A 20421-nucleotide genomic window follows, 5' to 3' on the forward strand; every position below is an offset into this window, starting at 1 on the left:
TGTGTGTCTTTTTTTTGTCGCAAACCGTGCCTAGTTGTGCCTGCAGTTCATAAATCTGGTGTGCATCACCACTGTGGTGCTGTAAGGGGTAAGTCATCCTCAGTTCATTATATGTGCTTTAACTCTCCCAACTTATCACCAGATCTTACCTCAAGAAAAAGTCATAAACTCTAACAATGGTTTTGTAACATTATAAAAGATGTAATTGCACCGTTTTACATAGTAAGGCATTGTAAAAACAGTTTAGCAAGTTTACAACTACATGAAATGTTTGACCTTAAAGGAGAAGAAAAGGTAAAATCACTGGGGAAAGGGGTGTTTGACACCTCAGTGATTATAATCAATTACCTGATACCCTGGGCCTGTAATCCCATTAGCAGAAAACTGAACCAGCCTGCAGTACTTCCGGATAAGCACTACAGAATTATCGTCTTCTTCCACTTTGGCCCTGGGCCTGCACATGCCCAATAGTGTGAGAGCCCTGCTGTTGCACATGGAAAACAGGCAACTATCCCTGCTGCAGCAGTTACAGGGCACAGTTCAGAGTGCTCACCCAGTCATAACAATGCCTTTTTCCCAGCTGGTACATGGCTGTCTTCTATGCTACCTTATGATACCTTCGTTAAACTTAGATAGATAGATAGATAGATAGATAGATAGATAGATAGATAGATAGATGCATCCACTGAAGAGCAATAACAAAAAAAGCCTTCTGTTCCTTCACTGCATGTTAGGCACCCCCATAATTATAATAACTTATGTGATACCCCAGACTAGTGCTTCTTTTAGCAGAATACTACACTGGCCTGGGGTACTTCTGGGCGCGCACTGCGGTGTGATCAACTTTTTCTGCTTCTTCATTCTTCAATGGCCCTGGGCCAGCATGTGCACAGTAGAGTGAAAAACCCACATTCTACAAGAACGCTCTGTGGTGCCCACTCAACAGTACCCTGGGCAAGTGCAGTTTTCTGTTAAAAGTAGCACTGGCCCAGGGTATCAGGTATATGATTATAAACACTGGAGGACTGCTTAATATGTGGCACCCCCTCCAGTGGTTTCACCTTTCCTTCTTCTTTAAATGTGGCTGTAGGCAAAAGCATGGGACAATAGTTGAGTTACAGTTTTGTGGTCAGTACAAGAACACTATCAGCAAGGACCAGCCAGGGAATATAAGGAGAAGAGATTATGGTCCTTAAGCAAAATCTCAGCATGTCCAAGCCATACCTTGATCAGCCCATGCCTTAAATGGGCCCATAACTTATGGGCGGCCATACATAGCATAGTCAGCTTTCTTTTGTTCTGTTCTTTCAGGCCTACTGCCCTTGTTTAACAATTGATAGTTGTCAGTTGGTCAGAACCAGACATGAGTGACATATATTGATATTATCTGTATTCCTTTGCGAATCCTCCATGTGATTTGGCAAGATATTAAGGCAATACTAATAACAGTTTATGAAAAGTAGATATTTGCAAGAGGATAAAATTCTTCAGAATTGCAGCTTGCAATAATACATTCAGTATATGACTAGAATTTAATTTGTTGTTTGAATTTAGAAGGGCTCTATACACACAGATTTTGGAGAAATTTTAACTTCCTCCAAAATATGGTCTTATTTTTTCTTGACATTATCAAACCTAAACTTATTTACATTATACTCTTCAAGCTGCTTTTTACTGTAAAATGTAATTGGGGTTAAATCAAGGCATGAACTTTTCACCTAGCAGTTTAATTGAATTTAAATTCTTTTTAGCTTCTACAAAGATATGTGTCAAACAACCGTGAACTAATTTCTCTAGCAGGAAGTCCTGGGGCTTGAGTTACAAAGCACCAGTATAGTTTTATCATTTACTTATTGTAAGTAACATCTGCTAACACATTTTTTCATTCTACATAAAAAGAATTAAAAGCCTTGTTAGTTAAGTGAGCAGCTGACAGTGTGGATAGAAAAATATTAAGAATCTTGAATTTGTAATCAGTACAGTAGTTATATGTTAAAGTAGACCTAACACCCAATTACTCTTTTGAAAGACCAAATATACCCGTGCTTTTACTAATCATTTAAAGCTTAGTGCAATTACTGGGGAACTACTTGTAAACAGTCAATAAAATTATAATTTGTAAAGTTCATCCACTACCTCTTCATTTAACATTTACAGTCTTCGAATGTTTGAATCTTTTGAGCCATAGAACCAAACATTATAGCATAGAATATTTTTTTTCATGTGGATAAATAATAGGATCTGGTACTATACCTGTAATACAGCCTCTTTTACTAAAGAATATTAAATTCATTCCTATGGGATTTTTAGAAGTGTATTTATAAAATTGTTAGTTCTAACTTTCACTTATTGATAAATATGCTTCTAAAAATCCCATAGGAATGAATAGAACATAGGTGAGTTTTTATGTATTAAGTTCTAAACTCACATTTTGATAAATCCGCCCCTTAATGACATTCATCTTGTTTCCTGATTTGCTGATGTTATATTCATTACATACTAGTAACTAGTACAGCATACTTCATACAAAACCTAATGTGAATAAAGGACAAGTTTATTAAAGATTTAACTGATTTAAGAAGTATTCTAAGCACTTTGGTCAGAAAAGTGATGGATTAATAGTTCAGACTTTATGTTCTGTACTGGGATGAATTGCTTAAACACAGAAACAAAATTGTTTAACTTAAATCAAATAATCCTTATACCTAAACATACCAAGTCATCGGTTATAAGCAGCTTTTTGAAGCAAAATTTTCATTTTGAGTTTTCTCTGTAAAAAGTTGAATTTGAATCTTGCTTATGATAAATCTGCCCCTATATGGAGTACCCAGGTAAAGGTCTGTACTGTGTATTCCTTTTTACTTTGGTTTATAAATATAACAAATTGTCTCTCAGCATGTTATAAGTCATTATGTGATTGGCACCATGCTCGAAATGGTTAGTTTTCCAACCGATTTGTCAATTTGGATAAACAAAGTCACAGCATAAGGTCACAACATCCTCTGCTTGATGCCACTCTTCTGTGTTCACAAGTATTCTCAGACAAGTGGTCTCAATAACACACTGCTACCAACCTCACCTCAAATGCTTCTCCAACCAGATAATGCTCAACAAATGCTCTATAAATGAAAAGCATTTGTTATTTATTAACCCAGTTTTGCAACAACATTTCACGGGGTCTACACTTCCCTTTGTCAGGCATAAATATATTGGCACAAAGGGTTTAGGATTAGCAATAGTTTTGGAGCAATAGGTAAGGAAACAATGTACAAACATTGGGGGGGGCCTCCGACTCCCTTTCTCAATGTAGCTACACAAGAAACACTACATTGGGCTAATAATGTTAACAGCTGTGGAAGTGCATCATCAGTAGGGAACTGAATTGGTTAAAATGATTTAAATTTGCTCCAAAGTGAGCACAGGGATCATTTGATTTGATTTTAAATACCACAAAAAAGTTAAGGCACAACCACATCCCTTGCCATAAAATTGTATTTTTCAAGTTAGAATGTAGGTGTAGATGTGAATGTGGATGTTGGCATGAGGTGCAATGCAGTCTATCAAAAGTACCATTGTCGTTAAAAGATTTTATTAAAGTCTTAATGCTAAATATATTTGAGTCTGTGATAGATGTTTAGTATATCTTATTTTCTATTAATTCTGCTATTTTAATAGTTAATGGATTTTTTTAAATTTCCTTTTTAGCATACATTTGATAGTATTTTTGGCCACAAAAGTTAGAATACTGATATTATTATCCCCAGGTTAAAGCTTAAAATAATCTCACTCATTGGCAGCAAGTGATTAAAAATGCAAAAAGAAAAGAAAGTGAAGGGAAATGCTGTCACCTTCTATTTAAGAGTATACTTTGAAGAACATTCATCCATGAAGTATTTTCATTAGAATGAGCCTTTGATCACATTTCAACCATCAGTGAATTTATTTCCTTGAATTTGACACTGAAGTATTGAAGCCTTTTCCATGTCTGTTATTTATTTTTAGATCAAGAACAAACCATGCATCGGCTCAGTGCGTCTGTTCTGCGCCATTCTATAAATAGAGAGCCAGCTTTCTGTCTGCCGCTGAAGCAAACCCAAGGTATTTGTTTTACTCCTTCCTCTTAGTCATTCCCATACAAATGCGCTGTGACTTTCTTTCTGCGTACTATTTTTTCACTGTTTAACCTTTTTTCAGGAGAATGTTGCAGTTATTTCATTATTTGAGAGTCCATTGTCATATAAATGCATCAGTATAGGGTTTACTATGAATAAATAAATATTTCTTAGATGTTTTTGGATGTCTGCCACTCTCTAACAAAATATGGCTTCTTTTGTAATGAACTGTAAATAGACCTAAAAGTTTGACCTTTTCACCAATTGCATTATTTCATGAAAATTACATGAAGATTATAATTATGAAAAGTAGCAATTATATAATTCAGTGATGTGCACTTTATTTTCTCCCAACATATATTCTTGTACTATAACACTATACATGAATTCTGAGTGAATTGGACTGAGTCTAATCAGCTTTGGCTGAAACTGATTTTGTGAATTTCCAAGTGTTTTTTAATGCTGCTGTTTGAAGATCTTAAAATATAAATTATTTCTACATTATTAGAGATTCTATTTTATCATTTATTTGGTCACTGAGCAGGAAGGTCATGGGAAGGTAGAAAAATGTTCTACCCTCTTTAGACTGTAGCTAATATATTTGTATGTATGTGTTGAGTTACGTAATAGTTAAACAAAATGTCTTCTAATATTTGAAGGCAGTCTTTCAACCAACTGTTATTGCTTCATTTATCTTTTAGGCAGGTTAACTAAAGGAGAGTTTCATAAAGCATTTCAGTCATCCCCACTACACTTGTAATCTGGAAGAATGTAAATAGTTAAAATCTGTCTTTAATGATAAATTGGAATTAAGAGGCATGTAATGAGGAGTTTCTGTTCCTCTGAAGAATAAATAATAGCTGTCCTCTGTGCAGTGGCATTTTAATAAATGGATAGTGATTGGCATTAAAAAATAACTATACCAAATTTAATGATGCTCTGGAAGAATTTATGCTCCAGAAAAACTTGGTTAATGTTGAGAGAAAACTGTTGTATTTTGACAGAGAAAAAGGAAGCCATTTTTAAAAACTAGAATTATTTGCTTATAATGGAATCTGTGGGAGATGGCCTTTCTGGATAACGGCTTTCCAGATTAAAAGGGCCCATAAAACTGTTTAGTGCTTCACCAGAAATCCTTTGCCATTAGAATTTGTACTGAGTCTGAGGTGGTAAAAAAATCATTGTTGTTTTAGAGTTTAGAGCAACTCGCACCTTTATAAATACCGTGATTTCCTCTATCTTATAGATGATTCCCATAGTCGCAATGGCATTAATAAAGCTTTAAAGAATCTAACATGCCATAAACACCACTTTGTCCACCTTTTTTAGGTGTAAAATATTTTATAAGCTTTATAAAAATGTCCTTACATTTCTTTATAATACACAAGGTATCTATTGACTTGACTTGTAGTTTCCACTGGTCTTTTGTATTTCTTCTCCTGGAAAAAGTGTTTCCAATAATGGAGCATAAGTATTTGCATTTTCATGGATGGATACTTCTTACTCACATGTAAAAATAAAAAAACAAAATTCCATCCCCTAACTTCTGCATAGTTCAGAAACACAAGTTAGAGAGTAGCAAAGCTTGCAGGTCACAATGGGGCCCTTGTGATTACATCTACCCTACAGCAGGCATTAAGGTCAGGGCTTACCTGTGCCCACCAATTCTGCAGTCTGCACTTTATTCTGTTGTTTTGCAGAGCACAGCCCGACCCTGGGCAAATATGATGTCTGCAAAGTGCTATGTGCCCCTTAGGGTTCTTGCAGTTTTCCCCAGGGTCTACATAAATGACCCCCATAAACTTTTTTTTTTATGATAGCCTAAAGGGCCCACTCAAAAAAACCCTACTGTGTTACAGCTGGTGAATGCACATCTGTAGATGCTTTTATTTCATAAACATTTCTCTGCATTTGCTAAAAATATATATGTCTGGAATAGATGTTTTCCTTTTTAATAACAATGAAAATAAGAACTTTACAATACAAGGCACTTTTGGCAGTGAATGATTTGATATGTATTAATAATGAGAATCACAGCCTCGCTGCAAAGTGAATAGAAATAGCATTATATAGAAAAATACAAATTATCTATCAAACCTGATCAAACATAGCTCAAACACGTCAAAAATTCAATTATACCTGAAACAAAGGCAATTTCATTTCCTCATTGTCAGAAATGTTCTGCCGTATGCTTGCTCATAAAAACAAGATTAATGAAACAGATAAAAAGTTGCAATAATGGTGTATGCTGATATATATTTTTATTCTTTGTAAAGCTGTAGTTTTCCCTTGGGTGAAACTGAAGCATCTTTTTTACATAATATAACAATTTAGTTGAGGAGCTATACAGCTGCATTATGTACTTGGGATACATGTTACAACATCAAACATTATTTAAGGATTTTCTTAAAGGAGAGCTATAGTTCTTTGTTTTATTTTTTATTCTTAAATAATATATGCGTATGAGTATTTTAATATTTTATTTTTAAATGCTGTTTTCAGTTTTTTTAGAGACACTTTGATTCTTACTATAAATATGCAGGTCAGGCCAATAGAAAAAGTAGAACTGATTGCTTTTGCTAATAAGTTGCTCTTACTTGGGCAGGGATGTAACAACCCCACACTGGGCCCCCTGTGAAAAAAAATCTGTAGAGGGACCTGGCAACAGCAACCCACCCTTTGTATTTGGCTGCCTGCCACCCACTCGCTTTTAGGAAGGTGAGCAGCTGGAGAAGCACTCTGAAGTCTGTTTCCTCTATAGTTATGCCACTTTTTCATATCATAGGGCATTTTGTCCTATGAAATGGGGAACACATATTAAAATTTTGCCCTTAAAGAAGAAGGAAAGGTAAAAACTAAGTAAGCTTTATCAGAAAGGTCTATGTAAATACAGCCATAAGCACTCACAGAAACACTGCACTGAGTCCGCTATCAAAAGAAACACAGGATTTTTTGTCTCTTTTTTTGTAAACATGATGTTCCAGTGTCTGACTTCCACTCTCAAAAACATCCTTAATTCCAGTGGCCAGAGTCTTCGTAGTTCTCTCCTCTCTTCCCTCTCCTGCTCCCCCTCCCACCAGAATGCTAAGAACTCCCTCCCTTAGGAATGTATGATCTCAGCTATAATAGCTAGAGCTGTAGCAGGAAGCAACTTAAAATGGTAGCTGCTATCTTAGGCAAAGGGAGAAAGCTTCTAAAGCTGTTTACCCAGGTATGTTAATGGTTTCTTAAGAATAAATATAGTGTTCTAGGTGACACTAATGTGGCAAATCTAGTAAAATGCCAAATGCCAGTAAATGCCAGTAAAATGCCAAAATGACTTTGCTTCTCCTTTAAGGCTGATGGCTCATTGGGGCTGCCATTATAGTACTGGCACTTTTCTGCCAAAGATACCTATGGCAAACAGAGCAGTTTATGGTCAAAATCCTTATCTCACTGCCAGTGGCATATGGATTCCACTGAATGAAATGGCATTCTTAATGTCATGACACCCTGTGTGCCATAAGCCTAAATATTGTGAAAACACATCATTAGTATAATGTTGTGGCATTTTGGTGAACAAACTTCTGCTCTGTTATTCAAGACCTCCATATTTATTAAAATTTTCAACAACTAGCAGCAAGGAATTGCAGCTTATCATTCAATGAAGGGTTGGCAGGATTTAATTTTCTAGAGATCATTTATTTAAAGAAAAACAATGATAAAAGTTCTGTAATATGAGCAGTGGGTAGATATATGGCCTCATTTTAGTAGGAAGAAAATCTTTCGTAATGAATGGGTTTATTTGGTAGAGGTTGTGGAATAATATCCAAATTGGCTATCATGCTAATGTTATTATAGACCCATGATGAAATGTTCCCATTACAACAAGCAGTTATGCACAGATTGGTTGTCTAGATGTGTTTTTTTCTTCCAAGAAAAGAGTCATAATGTAAATATTATGCATTTATATTTTAGTCCAAACATCTGCTTGCTGAATCTACAGTACAGTAGCATGGTGTTAAGTGTATTTTCTTAACTGTTGTATAAAAAGTTAATGATAAAAACCTTTAAACCAAAAGTATTTCAGCAAACAGAGATTCAAATAGTTGTTTTCAAGGAAAAAAAAGGAATATTGACTTCCTTGTAATGAAACAGTTATTTTTATTTTTAGTAGGGATGGACAAATGTGTGTGTTTTGTATAATTAAGGTAAATTAAAAGTGCAAATATAAGTGGACCCCAAATCTCTTGATTCAAATAATTAATCACCATGACTCAATCTGCAGCATCCCTGCACCCATCTCAACCTTAATACTGAAAAGCCTATATTTTGCAGTTTAAAGAATTATTTAGGTGGCTCTGATATAAGGCTACTGATTCATGCAGCAGAAGTATCATATTACATTTATATTAAATATATAGATAGCTTGTCTCTCTACTTGAAAAAGGGAAGAGAGAGCAAGAAGGCAAAAACATAAAGGTAACAGCATGATGGAGTCACATGTTCTACATAGGTCATTCTATATCCCCATATAATGGTGACATAAATATAAAGAATGATGAAATGCATTCCCACGCTGGATAAATGTAATTCCTCAGAACAATGAAAGGACATTATTCATATGTCGCAAGCTACAGCAAATCAGCAGTGTCTGAGGAATAAATTAGAACCATAGATCTTCTTGCTCAAGGTAAAGGCATGTAGACGTATTTTTGTGCATACAGCTTGTATCTAATATGTTGTTCTGCATATGTGTTTAATATTTTGTTATGTCTATATGTTTTAGGTATTCATTTAGCTCCCAAGGAAAAACTGGATATTCCTGTATTATTTGCTCCAGACACAATGAAACTTTATGAAGCCTTGGTTGTAATACACATGACAAAAGCCAATGGGGACTGCTGGGCACATGATAATTTGGATAAAATAAGCACAGAGCTCAAAAGGTAATTTTAAGATAACTATATAGTATTTATTTTAACATGTTTTTATTACAAAAAATGATCAAGAAGACCTAAAGGTAACATTTAGGGGCACATTTACTACGCAATTATGAGATACACTCTGATTTTTTCTTACTTCTAGATAATTTTGAGTGGGTTTTCACCATAACACAATAACGTTATTATTCCCTGAAAAAAATTGAGTTTTTTTTTCAAAAATAACTCCCATTCGTGATTTATTAATGTTTAGTTAACTTTTTTTTGTAAAATGAAAATTTGACAGGTTTGATCTGTCAAGTACCATTGAGTCCTATGGAGGCTTAGAATAGTAGAGGAGAATAATCAGTGACAGCCTGTCCTCCAAGGACAAAGTTAATCCCCTCATTGTTTTCAGTTTCACCCAGTTCAAGGGGACATTTTATAAATATAGCAAAGATCGAGTTTTATTTGAATTTACAGTATACCATGTCGATTTTAGATGACTTTCAAAGCAAGAAAAAAAAAAAAATTGTAAATGTGCCCTTAATGTATATTATTATTTTGAAGAGTAGTTTTTTTAGTATTAGTATCACTTTAAGGGGGAGATTTATCAAAATTAAACTCGCACAATTTAAGTTATGTTGCACAAACTGGAATGTTTGGTATTAATAGTGCAAAAAACCTGAAAACTGCAATGTAATGCCATCTAAAAGCTTGGAGTTTCTATAGAAATTAATAGTAGTTTAAGGTATTTGATATTTTTTAATCACACAAGTTTACCACATTTATAAATAAGCGAGCATTCGACATGTGAGTTTATTCAATTTAGAAAAACAAACTCGATTAACAAACCAAAAAGTTATAAAAACAAGCTCATAAAAATGTAAATTATGACATATGGAAAGTATTAATCAAAGGGTTAAAAAAAAAGCAATTCTCCACAAATGTCTCCATGAAAAATACTGTTATGTCCAATTTATTATCATAAACTTTTGCGTTTTTTTTTAAACATTGTGACGACTTCTCTTTTCATCCATACATAAACATGTGGTTTACTTTCTTGTTTACTACAGATTTTGCAGATCATGTTGACTAACATCCCTACTCATTTTATTATTTACTGCATATGTGAAATAACTATTTCCTGTTGCCACTGTAAACATCTATACTAGTTTATTACAATAAAATAATGAACTATTTTATAAACAGTATAACAAGGACAGAGGAAGGAAACATTTCTGGTATACGGTGGATTTACCCTATTCATGGAATTCCAGAGGCACCGCCATCCAAATCAGCACCAGGTATATATACATCAATCTCTAAACTGTTTCTTTTGTGTTTCCAATGCTTTATTGTATACAAATAAAACCTAGCACCAGCTGTGTGAATATAACAACTTGGTGGAAGATTCCAAGCAATTTGAACTTTGAATAACATTTATTAAATTTCTCTTTGTCAGAAAATTCTTTTGAAGGAGTTGGCATGTACAGCTTTTGATTATTCATCACTTTGTCAGAATATGTTTGACTGTTTTTAGCATTCACACTCCATTCTGTTCTGTAAGGTGTTGGAACTCTATTGCTAAACCCTAACATCACTACTGAATCGTTAAGCCTCAGGAAAGTGATAGTCATGAACGTAAAATGAATGTAATGCAAATTAAAGGAGAAGGAAAGGCAAAAACTAAGTAAGCTTTATCAGAAAGCTAAATACAGCCATAAGCACTCACAGAAACACTGTACTGGGTCCTTTATCAAAAGAAACACAGGATTTCTTGTCTCCTTTTTTGTAAACATGTTCTTAGAGTATCTGACTTCCTCTCTCAGAAAAATCCTTCATTGCCAGGGCGTGAGTCTATACAGTTCTCTCCCCTCTCCTGCTCCCCCTCACATAAGAATTTATAAAACTAACTCCCCCCTCCCTTAGGAATGTATAATCTGAGCTATAACGGCTAGACTGCAAATAGGAAGCTAGAAAGACCAAGCTAAAATGGCAGCTGCTATCAGAGGGAACTTCTAGGGCTCTTTATTGAGGTATGGTTATGCTTACTGCAGAATAAATATAGTGCTCTAGGGGGCACTAATGTGGTGAATCTATTGGCAGTAAAATGCCAAAATGGCTTTACTTCTCCTTTAAAGGGGGGACTTACAGATTTGGAAAAACTCAGTGTGTAAATGAGCTTTGTAGATTTAAATGTATTGTTATATTTTTTGAACCATAATTCCTGCTTTTTAATGGATTGTTACAGGATTAATTAAAAAAACCTGGCAAAGTAAATGACTGGACAGCAGCCTTAATTCTGTCATTTTATAAAAACTGGATAAAATTAGTAGCCTTCTAGCACTAATTAAAGGTGTAATAAAATGAAATAATATATTTTAAAAGGGGATTTTTGGGAGCTGTTAGTATCACTTTAATTATAGTTTTACATTTCGCAGGTCACATTTTCCTTTTTAATAAGAAGTGGTAATTGGCATGCCAAATACATGATTCAAATATTACTGCGATAATGAACAATTTTGTTTTTGTTTATCTTTATATTAGCTAGAGCTCATTAGTAAAATAGCAAAGGTCTAGCATCCCTAATTATTCCTTTTCCATGTCAGCTACATAGCCTCATTTTTCATGAAGTGTCAAGAAATTAAATTCGAGGATATTGTAGTACCAGGGAGAAATGTCATGATTAATACTTACATATTTGCATAATGTAAAACGAAAGCTATCAAAAAAAGAGCAAAGCAAATATCCGGCTATAGTATAATGATCTTTTACATTACAGTGCATGCTGTTTTGTCATCAGTGTTGTTTATCAGGATGTTATATGTGGAGAATAGAGCTACATACCCCTTTACATACCCCAGTTGAATGTCTCTAGTTGCAGTTATAGATTTCTGTCAGTTTAATCTCCAAAAATCCTCTTTGGTGGATTTATATTTCCATGAAGAAAGAAAAGCGATGTTAAAAAGTGGTAGAGGACAAGTCTTTGATTGATTATTTTACATTATTATTATCAGTAACTTCAAAACTAATAATGAAATGAAGCATTGTGTGGTTTGGAATTTTATATGTCTCCACAATGAGTGATCTATACAATATTACATTTAGCTGGGCCTTTAATAGCTTGGCCCAAAGCCCATCAGGGCGAGGCGCCCACCATCAGACATTTCATCTACTGTAACCTATGACTAAAGTATTTCCCAGAAAAGGCAGATCCCTTTATTATTACAAAGAAAATGGAACTTTATTTCTTAAAGGAACAGTAACACCAAAAAATTAAAGAGTTGTAAAGTAAAAGAAATATAATGTGCTGTTGCCCTGCATTGGTAAAAGTTGTGTGTTTGCTACAGTAACACTACTATAGTTTATATAAATAAGCTGCTGTGTAGCCATGGGGGCAGCCATTCAAGCTGGAAAAAAGGAGAAAGGGCACAGGTTACATAGCAGATAACGGATAAGCTCTGTAGAATACAATAGTGTTTTATCTGTTATCTGCTAAGTGCCTGTGCCTTTTCTGCTTTGAATGGCTGCTCCCATGGCTACACAGCTGCATTCTTTATATAAACCATAGTAGTGTTTCTGAGGCAAATACACCAGTTGTACCAGTGCAGGGCAACAGTACATTATATTGGAATTTCTTTTATACACTTGAATTTTTTGGTGTTACTGTTCCTTTAAATTCAAATTATTTGATTAAAATTGAGTCTATGGGACTCAACCGCTGTCCAGGTTTCTGGACAGCGGTTCCCATACCTGTACTACTACAAATTTCTTGGGGCATCTGTAATAATCCACCAACAAGAGCTTTGCCGTGGACATACTGGTACCTGTAAGAGGTAGTGAGGGGTGAAATAATTTGCTTGTGTAAATTTCGCCACTTCGTTTAATTTTTCTGCGTTATGCAAATCTTTCCGGTAATTGGGACAGATTTGCTCATCACTAGCAAGAGGCAGTATACCCCCTTGTTCAATAAGTAGGGCTTGTTCTGAACATATTTTTGCCTATTGTTTTAATCAAACAACAAAAAAACTATGTTTTTTTGTTATTAGTTAAGCAGGGAAATTGAAGCTATTCTGTTAGGTATTTTCAAGGAAAATATTTAGATTACTAGTTTGTTGTGACTGTTCTGTTTTGTTTTTGAAGGAGTCCATTATGCAGGTTGTTTATTTGTGCACTAGTAATCTAATTATCCACCTTGCAAGGACCAAACATGGAGTAGCTTTAATTTTCCTGTTCAATATATAATAAAAACTAAGGATTTGTCATGGCTAAAAGAATAGGCATAGAATATGTTTAGCACAAGTCCTGTTTATTGAACACCTGTTGAACAAGGGGGTATATTGCACCTTTAGCATGGCTCTGAAATGAATATACATTTATATTCATTTTTTAATAACTGAAATATGGTTATGATAATTGTCATGTTTCCCAATAACTCATTTAGTTACTATAGTTTTATTGCACAACCAAACATCACATGCAATGTGTAATAAAAAAATGTATTTAGGTTGCTATTGCCTGTAGCAACAATGCAAAATTATAGGGAATACAGTGTAAACGTTTTAGCCCATACTGCAGTCATGTGTTAACGAACTGAGCACAATACTCTCTCTAGCTTAATACTTGTGATATTTTTGTCAGATTTTGTTTCTGCTCTATTAATAATCTGACCAATTAGGGATACTAATGGATCATTGCCTAAGGCCTTAAATCCATGCAGTCAACTTTAATAGAAGCTGACTATATATGCTGTGTTTGTATAAGGCTTGTTTGTAAGTTTGTTTTTTAGTGTGTTTTATTTGCCTCATTAGAATTATTTGTTAGGTGCCCCTATCATACTTTGTGAATTCTCAAAGATTATCTTTGTAAAATATTTTTTTGTTGTTTACAATTTTAAGATGTTAGAATATTTATTTTTCCGATGTTTAGAATTACACAACGCTCCCTAAATTTAGGGGCAGAGGACTAAGGTAAATCTTTAGGCGTACTCTAACTTCATTGCAAGTAGAATTTTCTGATGGGATATCAAAGCATTTTTCTGTTCCTCCACAGTTTTAGTACCGACCACTGGTTTCTTTAAAGTGTTAAGGCTGAGTTTTATATTTATATTCCCCAGACACACCAACCCAGCTGTATTATAAACCAAGTTGTCTTAGCTATTCTCATTTTAGCTCAAGCCACATCTAAATTTCTGGGACAATGCCCCCAACTTGCTATTTTGGAGGATTTAGGGTATGTTTCAATGTATGTTTGGCTTTTGGGTAAGTAAAAAAAGTGGCTGGGCTATAACTGCAGTCGACAAGGTGAGGGGGGGGGGAGGTTAGGGTGATCTGAGCAAGGTAAAGAACTCATTTTCATTTTCTTACATCAATTCACATGCACCAGACAATGAATTGATAATAAATCTACTCTCTAGAATGATATAGAATATCTTTTCCTGGCAACTTTTCAGTGTATCTTAATTTTTCATTCTTATAGTTTTTGAATAGTTGTCTTCTGCCTCTTTTCAATCACAAAACTATTGATCTGTAGGCTTTAATTTACCTGTTATTGTTACTTTTTATTACTTATCCTCCTTTTCAAGTCATCACCTATTCATATTCCAGTGTCTCATTTAAACAGGCTGGTTGCTAAGGTTAATGTTAACCATATTGAACAACTATTGAACAAATAGATAAATAATTTAAATAAAAAACAAAAAAATTTAAAATGAAGACAATTTTCTCCAAATACCAATGTCTACGTCATGCTAAAAGTTTATTTAAAGGTAAACTACTACTTTAATTTTTCTCCAAATGCCAGTTTATTAGCTGCAATGTTATGGTGAAATTATTTATGTTAATGATATTTAAAGTTCCTGAAGCCTTCATTCTGAAGACATTAGCAATGTGACATTAATTAGAGATTTCAACAGATTTTGTTTTTTAAGTTATAACTAGCAGAGATATTGCAGAATATTATCATCTATTTCTCAGCTTGTTCTCAGCAGGGTATTGACATTACCAGGTAAATTAGCTTGTAGATTATCTCTGCTGCATGTTGGCATCCTTGTCATGCTGAAACATTAACTTTTTTAGTAGAATGAAAGGCCGTTTCTGCAGTATTTTACTATATGTAGCAACATCCATGCTGTCATAATGGCAATGATGGGTCTTTTTTTACATTGTCTTTTTATTGGGTTTTAATTTATACAAAAGAAAAAAAGGAAAGAAAAAGAAGATAAAACAATAAAAGCATAACCTACATGAAAATTAAAATTATAAGAACAGGTGATGAAATGATCAAAAGTCTCACCATTCAAACATTTAGAAGCTGGGGTCATGTTAACTAAATCATGTGTCAGGAGGGGAATGGAATAATTGTCTTTGATGTTAAATAAAGTACCCCAATAAAGCGCCTCTTCACTCCCATGTGGCTTATGTACCCCCATTCTTATCATTCTTAAAATGTTTACTGATAAAGAGCAGTTTTGCACTGTAAAGGTTTGGTGTTTTTGAGATGTGGGCTGTGTTATATTTATCCCACACATTTTGCTTTGAACCTTTTCCCATATTGCAACTGGGACTTTCTTATGGTTTTTAGACAACTGCAGATGTTATGTTCACATGGATTTTCTTGATTATGTTGTAGCACTGCCCCCCGCCCAAAGAGGAGGATTTTATACAGACCTGTAGGTATAGTTGATCCATGGTACCTTGTTGAGGTGGTAGCATGAATCTGTAAAGCTGGTTTATATCAACTGGGATTGGTCTTGGTAGTAAAAAAGATGTGTGGATTTTCTAAAGAAAAACTGAACCCTGGGCGAACAGTCATCTTTGGTTTGATATAAAGGACAAGTAAATCCTACAATAGTTATAGCTATAGTTAGAATATACAGTCCTGGAAGGAGCACATGTCACTGACCATCAATTGCATTGGCAGTATTTAGCATATTCTGTTTTACATGAATCTGTGTATGAGATAGAGAGGAAGCACTGTTTTGATCATTTTTAAGTATGTTTAATGAACATGCAAATAATCAAAAAGACATTAACTAACGGAAAAGGAAAGGTAAAAACTAATTAAGCTTTATCAGAAAGGTCTTTGTAAATACAGTTATAAGCACTCATAGAAAAGCTGTGAAAGAAACACAGGATGTCTTTTTTTGTGTACACATGTACTTCAGTATCTGACTTCCTCTCTCAAAAAAATCCTTTATCCCCGGGGCTAGAGTCTGCACAGCTCTCTTCTCTTTCTCTTCTGCTGCTCCCCCCTCCCATAAGAATTCATAAGACTCCCTCCCCCCCACCCACCCTTAGGAATGTGTAATCTGAGCTGTAACGGCTAGAGCTGTAGCAGGAAGCCATGAAGACCAAGCTAAAATGGCAGCTGCTGTCTTAAATAAACAGAGAATGCTTCTAGAGTTCTTTACTCAGGTATGATAAAGCTTTCTGCAGAATAAATATAGTGTTCTAGGTGGCACTAATGTGGTAAATCTATTGGCAGTAAAATGCCAAAATGGCATTCTTTCTCCTTTAAAAACGGTGTTTCTGCCTCATACTTTCACCTAAAATAACTGCATAACATAAAAATTATTACCTCTGTTGTTATGTTGTTATGTTTTTCAAAGTTGTGTGTTTCATATGCATGTAGAAAAATCAGAATGTATTTCTAATAATATTAACAGTAATAATTACAATGTAAAGCCATAGCACTTACCAGTGTTAGATCCGAATGTAGCACACATCTGGGTATAATGAGCTATTGAAAATCAAATTTTATTCATTCACTGCTATTCACTTGAACTTAACCACTCAGTAGATGACATGGTTGCTAATATAGTTTAGTGGATATCAAAAGAAATTATGTCCTGCTTATTTTACTTACTATAATTAGAGGGGATAAAATCCCTATCAAGTACACTGGGGCCCAGCCACTTTTAGGAGACTGCAAAATATGGAAATGTAATTTACATTTTAGGAGCTTATCCTTGATTTGTTAAACTACATCTTTAAAACTGCATGAATCTGCTTATTAAGTAAATACAATGGGGAAAAATTGATTAGAGGTTAAATGTTTCCCAAATCAAATATTCCTTCTTGATTTCTGTTGATGTGGTTTGCATTTTACTACTTTAATAAAAGTTTGTTTAGTAACCCACTGCAGGTAACATTTACTACTCACAAGTTCAAAAAGTAACATCTAATTTGCTATGGGATAAAAGATCTTTCATTATGGGGCCTCTTCATTAAAGTACGAATTTTGGATTGTTCTGTATGATTGGAAAACATGATTGGAAAACATTCGTACTAACCATAACTAATTTCTGAAGTGCGTAAATTGTGCAAAAATTTGTGTCATGGTTGTATGAAAATATTGTGGTTGCGATCCAAAAGCTACGAAATTTTCGTATCCGAACGATCGCAAGCGGCACAAAATCTTTCTGACTTTGAAACTTCAATGCATGATTTTGGAAGCCTTCCATAGGACTCAATGGCACTCTGCAGCTTCAACCTGGCCAAAAGATAGTCACGATACCAAAGCTTGAATTAATTGCGAAATTTTCGTTTTTTGTGGAATGACGAACGTATCACCAAAAGGTCATAGTTTTTTAATGATATTATCGTTAACAGTACGTAAAGTTCTAAACTTTAAAAAAATATAAATTTTTCGCAATCGTGGTCATCGTACTTTGGGCCCCTATGTCACCCTTTTTATATCTTTTTCACCTCATGCTTTTTATCTTTTTGCCCTCATATGCCTTTTCAATCCCAGCCAAGGGAGTTATGTTCTCCCTGTGTGTGTCTGTGTGGGTTTCTTTCTGGTACTACGGTTTACTCCACACTCCAAAACATACAGTGGTTTCTGAGTAAAATTGACTATAATGTGTATGAATATGAAAGGGAAGTTAGATTGTAAGCTTCTCTGGGGCAGTGGCTCATGTGAATGATGTATCATCTACATAAAGTGCTGCAGAGAGTGTGTACTATATAAAAAAGAAATACATTTTTTTAAAAAAAGAATGCAAAACACAAATACAGTATATTGTGTTCATCTAATCATTTTTTTCCTGTGAATATATACATAGAAGTGCACAACAAAACTGGTAGCTGTAAATATTGTGTTTGATCTATATGTTGTTATTCATTTGTTTCAGCTGTCGTATGCTGTCCTGCAAGAAGTCGGACTGAAGAAAGGGTTGAAGTATTATTGACTGGGGCTGTTCCAGGTCCAACTAGAATGGCAGCAAGTGCTGGCATCAGACCTACAGAAAAGACTAACAATATACAGGATGAAGTCCAAGTCACTAATGGTACATTGGATATATAAAACCCTGTTGCTTTTGACATACTGTATCTAATTTTCTTCCTAATTAATCTGCTTAAACAGATTTATATTTTAGCTGAATTATTCTGAAGTAGAATAACACAGTAGAACATATTGCCAGCTGTGTCATGATAAAGTTATTTTACCCGCTCTATTTCTTTTCCCTCTCTCTTATCTTCAGTTTTCCAGCACCTTACCCATTATAGCATTTTAATATTATTATATTTTGTTACATGACAACAAAATTATATTAATATTTAAGTTCAGTTCATTGAATAAGATCATTTTCCGGTTAGTGAATATGCAGTTACAATTAATAAGTGATTTATTCATAAAAGACACATCTGTGTTTTAAAATTCTGGCATTATAGCCAAGAATGAGCCCTTTGAGAAATATTTGATAATATCTAGCTTGTCAAACTTTGGTAGGAGAATAAACACTGCCAACTAATTAAATGGACATAAATCTGTGAAATTATATGCTGACAGGCAAATGCAGATTCTTAAATCTATTTACTGAAATTTCATGCACATGCTAATGTTTGTTATACAGATTACTTGATTAGGTAAGTGCTAGGGGTGGTTGTTATGAAACTACTATCTGATCTAGGACAGGCAGCTGCAAGTATTGTACATTTACCCCTTAGTAACACAAATAATAGGAGATTGAGTTTAATGTCACAAAAATGGGCTAATATCAAATTTAAAGGTAGAATATGTACATTATTTCCACTGGTAGGCTTGCTATTCTATCAAACATGTATATAGTGACTGAGAAATATTCTTGCTCTCTATATGGAGTGAACACAGTTTGTAACTCTGAAACAACTATTAGGGGTTGACACAGGTCTTCTGTACAGCTAACCATGTATATGCTTTGCAGTGTGCAAGCTATGCATTAATATGGCAGTGGTACTCCCTTGCTGTCTTAACTAAGTCTGCTCTTCTAGAAAGGCTGACCATTACATTTTGGAACATTATTGGTGGGATTTGATTTCATGCAGTTGGGTACTGATGTTGAGTATCAGACATTGCTTGCAATCAGTCTGCCAATTCATTCCACAGGGCTACAGTAAGGTTGAGGTCAAGACTCTTTGCAGAATCTTAGCCAACCCATTTGTGCATGGGGAATTAGTGTGCTGAAAATGAAGAGTCTTACCCAAAATATTGGAAGCATGGAATATTCAAGATTACTGTACCTTGCATCCTAAAGGTTTGTTTTCAATGAAACCAGGGAGCTCAAACTGTTGGTAAAAAACCCCCAGAGTATTTTTTCCACCAAAGTTTACTTTTGGCATTATGCATTTCGGCAGGTATGTCCTCCTAGCAAGACTTTGCTGTCAAAATGCAATTAAAATTCCATTTATCACTTCAGAGTCCAGTGGTCCCATAGACAAGCAATGAAACTAGTAAAATGAATGTAACAAATTAGCTACAAGTATAGTATTAAAGTGGCGTTAGGGCATATATCTGAACACAGACCGAAACGTTGATTCTTTAGTTAATACTGTTTTTTCATAAAACCTGTGAGGGCTTTTATGCAGTACCTTCTTTCTTTTTATAAATAATACTAGTGCTGACAAATATACGTGGGTCAGTGGTAGAAGGTAATACACTGAAGGTTAGAGCTTGATGGGCTGCTAACTTTCATACTATCCATATGAGTATCAAATAATTCTACTTTGGCTTCTCACATATTGTACTTCAGCCCTGGATTACCTACCAGTGCTCTTTTCTACTCAGTGTTAAATACACCATAACTTTCTATTTTCTCAATGGATTTGCATAATATTAATAAACAAATGGGAAATATATATATAAATATTTATTCAGTGTTTTCCCCTGTTTCCCACAGGCTCTTTCAGAGTCTTTATGGATCAGATTGCAGCTGCCTGAGCAGTAATTGTCTCACTGGCAGGTTCCTGTTGTTTTATAATAATATGACACAAAGCCAGCAGGAGTGTCCTTGTAGCCACTGTTATGGCATTGTAGTACAATGATTGTCGTCAGCCAGAAAGGGCTATAAGTTACACTTTCCATAGCATAGAAAACCCCCCTATATTGTTACAGTAATAGAAATCAGTTGAAATAAAATGCAG

At 34.5% G+C, this 20421-nt stretch overlaps 1 protein-coding gene across 2 annotated transcripts in view; it reads left to right on the forward strand.

Annotated features, from left to right (window-relative positions):
• cfap47 (chromosome X open reading frame 22) overlaps positions 1–20421 on the forward strand; it is a 214872-nt gene that overhangs the window by 178177 nt on the left and 16274 nt on the right. For both annotated transcript variants that reach the window (XM_012957626.2, XM_012957627.2), the window contains exons 58-61: positions 4003–4098; positions 8881–9040; positions 10226–10320; positions 18153–18308. In XM_012957626.2, coding sequence (XP_012813080.2) covers positions 4003–4098; positions 8881–9040; positions 10226–10320; positions 18153–18308 — 507 coding nt within the window. The remainder of the gene's footprint in view (positions 1–4002; positions 4099–8880; positions 9041–10225; positions 10321–18152; positions 18309–20421) is intronic.

This window comes from Xenopus tropicalis, chromosome 2, assembly GCF_000004195.4.
Source record: "Xenopus tropicalis strain Nigerian chromosome 2, UCB_Xtro_10.0, whole genome shotgun sequence".
Taxonomy (NCBI): Eukaryota; Metazoa; Chordata; class Amphibia; order Anura; family Pipidae; genus Xenopus; species Xenopus tropicalis.